Source organism: Morus notabilis, unplaced genomic scaffold (assembly GCF_000414095.1).
Source record: "Morus notabilis unplaced genomic scaffold, ASM41409v2 Scaffold305, whole genome shotgun sequence".
Lineage (NCBI taxonomy): Eukaryota > Viridiplantae > Streptophyta > Magnoliopsida > Rosales > Moraceae > Morus > Morus notabilis.
The window spans coordinates 187030-190373 of NW_010358151.1; the positions used below are offsets into that span (position 1 = coordinate 187030).

General features: G+C 32.7%; 1 protein-coding gene across 1 annotated transcript in view; it reads right to left on the reverse strand.

The window, feature by feature from the left end:
* The window catches only part of LOC21399596 (alpha carbonic anhydrase 4), a 5712-nt gene extending 2937 nt beyond the window's left edge, over nucleotides 1-2775 (reverse strand). Inside the window, exons 1-3 of the mRNA XM_010091912.2 lie at nucleotides 2659-2775; nucleotides 1267-1490; nucleotides 607-716 (exon numbers count right to left, since the gene is read on the reverse strand). Of these exons, the coding sequence (XP_010090214.2) occupies nucleotides 607-716; nucleotides 1267-1490; nucleotides 2659-2767 (443 nt within the window). The 5' untranslated portion in view covers nucleotides 2768-2775. The remainder of the gene's footprint in view (nucleotides 1-606; nucleotides 717-1266; nucleotides 1491-2658) is intronic.
* Between the last annotated feature and the right edge of the window lie 569 nt (nucleotides 2776-3344).

The following is a 3344-nucleotide window of genomic DNA, read 5'->3' on the forward strand; positions in this document are numbered from 1 at the left end:
TGGCGGGGTTCACGTGGGCGTAGTGCCGGCGGCAGCGTCCGACGACTGACGATAGCCACCGAGCAAGGGAATCTCCAGCGACATCTCTCTCTGTCGTCCTTCATCTCCGGCGTCCTTCATCTCCTTCAGTCGATGTTGATGTCGGAGTGAGGGAGGGGGGTGCAGTCGGGGGTGGTGGGCAGTGGAGAAGAGAGAGAAGAAAAAAAAAATGAAATCCATTTTCAGAAAATGAAAACGAAAAAATGAAAACTTTTTTTCGTTTTCAGTTTTTCAGAAAAGACAAAAACGTTTTTGTTTTTGTTTTTTAAAAATTTTTACACCAAACGCATTTTATGTTTCCGTTTTCATTTTTTAGTCTCGAAAAATGTGAAAAATAGAAATGAAAACGGAAACAAACAGGGCCAATACCTCCTATAGCTTTTGATTCATCATGACACGGATATTAGAACATTCAGATTTGTGCCAAACAAATAAATAGTAAAAAATATCAACAGAATGTAAAAAAGATGTGGCATAAATCTGAAGACTACGTATAAGAGTTGTGGCATATGACCTAATTTAAAACAAAAAGTTAAAGGGATGATATACTAAAGCAAATTGAATGACCTGCGTCCATTGAGTCTGTGCTCAGAGGGAGTATGCCAATGGCACTCTAACAGTTTATATACAGTCCCATTAACAGTAAGGTTACCTGCATCTGATCCATTCCAATTCACCTGTAGACATATAATAATTTATCAAAAATGCGTGCTCTGTGCGCGTGATTAATTTAAAACAACGTTTATACAAATCTTTAAGGAAAAAAAAGAAGAAAAAGAAATAAAAAAAAGTGAGAAAAAAGATCTGAAACAAAAGACATGAGAGAAAAAAGACAAAAAAAAAAAAAAAAAACTTAACGAAAAACTTGTGCAAAATGTATCGCAACTAAAGCCGAAATTCATGAGGATCACATGTAAAAGATGTTTACGTAAGAATCGTTTGAGGATAAATTGACTCAATGAAGTAATTAGGAAAATATAGTTTTCTAAATAACCGTAAGAAAAATATTTAAATGAGATACTTAAAAATATAGACAAGTTAAAGGTTGACAACATGCAATAAAAAGAGATAAGGGAGGGAAAGAAGAAAACGAGGGAAAAAAACTTAAAAAAACAAATAAAAATAAGAAAGCTCAAGGAGTAAAGTGAGAATTTTTAAAATTTAGAAAATAAACTGAAAATGACTCTCTCTATATATGAGAGAGAGAGAGAGCCTATTTAATTTGACCTCAATTTCATTTCCCCTGTTGAACAAAGTAGCAGGAGCAGGACTGTAATTCGTTTGTAAACCCCCAAGTTGAGGCCTAAGTTGTACCGTAGAGGCATTGATATTAATAGGAGATTGTCTTGTTCCGTTACCACAAAGAAACCAATTTGGGTCAAGTTGACCCCATCTCGATGGTCCTCTTAAAGTTGATTCATTGTAAGAATATCTTATTGTTCCATTATAACCTGCATGTTCATTTTTATCAAAAATAAAACCTAGAGGATCAGTTGAGAAGAACCAGAAGAAAAACGTTTAGGGACACCCCGGTCCTAAGCACCACCACTAATAATAGGGCCCACGTTCTATTATTTAGATCATTAAAGAAAGGAAAATAATTATTTATATATTAAAATTAATGATCGATTACGTGCAGAATATGTAATATAATTATTTGTAAAGTTAATGTATTGAAAAAGCAAGAACTCTATAAGTTTGGCACACTCGTAAGATTAGGGCTCGTAGGGTCGAGATAATTTCATTGTTGAAACAATGCATTCGGATACGAAATGTCATTTTTTTTAAAAAAACAAGGAAAAAATTGTAAGTGGTTTAGTTGGTACAATCATTGGATTGTCAAAAGGATATATGTGGAATCGCTGGAATCGACTTATCATCTTAATACCTAGAAAGTGCATGAAAGATTAAGAAAAAGTTGGACATATATATAGCAAAATTTTATTAATACATGTTGAAATATAGCAAGACATTTAAAATATCTTATTACTACCCAATATTAAAATTATTAGAGCAATTATTACATAATTTTGTAATATAAAACGTGAATATTATTATAACAATTACTTTGTAATTTTGTTAATATTCTTAGAATATAATTTAAAAAGTGATGTTGTATTCAACTAAACTCTTATAATTTTGCTATGTGCAATTTCACTATATAATAGACGATGGTTGTCTCATGTATATGATTCACGAATGAATTAAAAATAGAGAAGATGGTGTGAAACAGTGTTACAGTCGTGTATTTATTATTATTTTTTAATAAAAAGGAAAAAATGCCACCCAAAAACTAATGGACAAAAGGCAAACTGAAAAAACTATATCTCTATATTAAACTACGATATCATTTTTTGGTGTTCTTTATTTCTCCTGCATTACTTTTTGTTTCTGCACGTTTTCAATTCACTGTCCATTGATCACTGCAGAATTTGATACTTAATTGCATGTCTTGCTAAAAGTGTTATCACACTCTTTGTAACACCTGCGTGAAAATCAGACCTTATAAAAACAAAATACAGTCATGTATTTAAATAATTCGTGCATGATAACATTTAAATGAATAACTTGCATGTCATCAGGCATTTTATATTATGGGTATAGAAGGAGATCACCAACCTTCTTCATCTGCGGAGCAAACGGTGATTTGGGAACGGAAGTAGGACAAGAGAATGAGAGAAACTACAAAGCGAAAGATGAAGTTGGGTGCAAAGTTGTAGAACCTCATGATGGCGATTTGCAACATTTGAATTATCTTGCCTTCCAAAGCATGGTGATGTTCATTATTTATAGAGCGTTTTTATGTTAACAAATTAAGCCCTAATTACTCGGGCATTAATTCTTCCACGCATGCTTAATTAACTAGTGCGTGATATACACGACCCCCTCGGACGGTAATTAGAGCTTTTTATTTAAGTGTTTATGTGCGTAATTACGTTTTTTTGACTATAAATTAATTTAGGGCTGATCAACCATTAGTCTGACGTAGTATACTGTTGAAGTAATATTCATTGATTTAGCCATTGATGGTGCTTAATTTTCGTATCTTTTATTCAAAGTTCTCAACTCATTTAGGTGAATCGACACCTATTGGAAATTAGCCACATCTAGGGTTTTTAATGTAACCCTTTGGAGACCTACAATATAGCTGCAGTAACTAGCAATTGAGAACGGATCAAGAGGCTTTTTTCAGTAAAATGTTATTCTAGCTCGTTATTTTTCTTCTAGATCAATATAAATTCTAGCTAATATCTGTGATTATTAATTCTACCAATATTCAGGAACATGGAATAAAAATTCTGGAG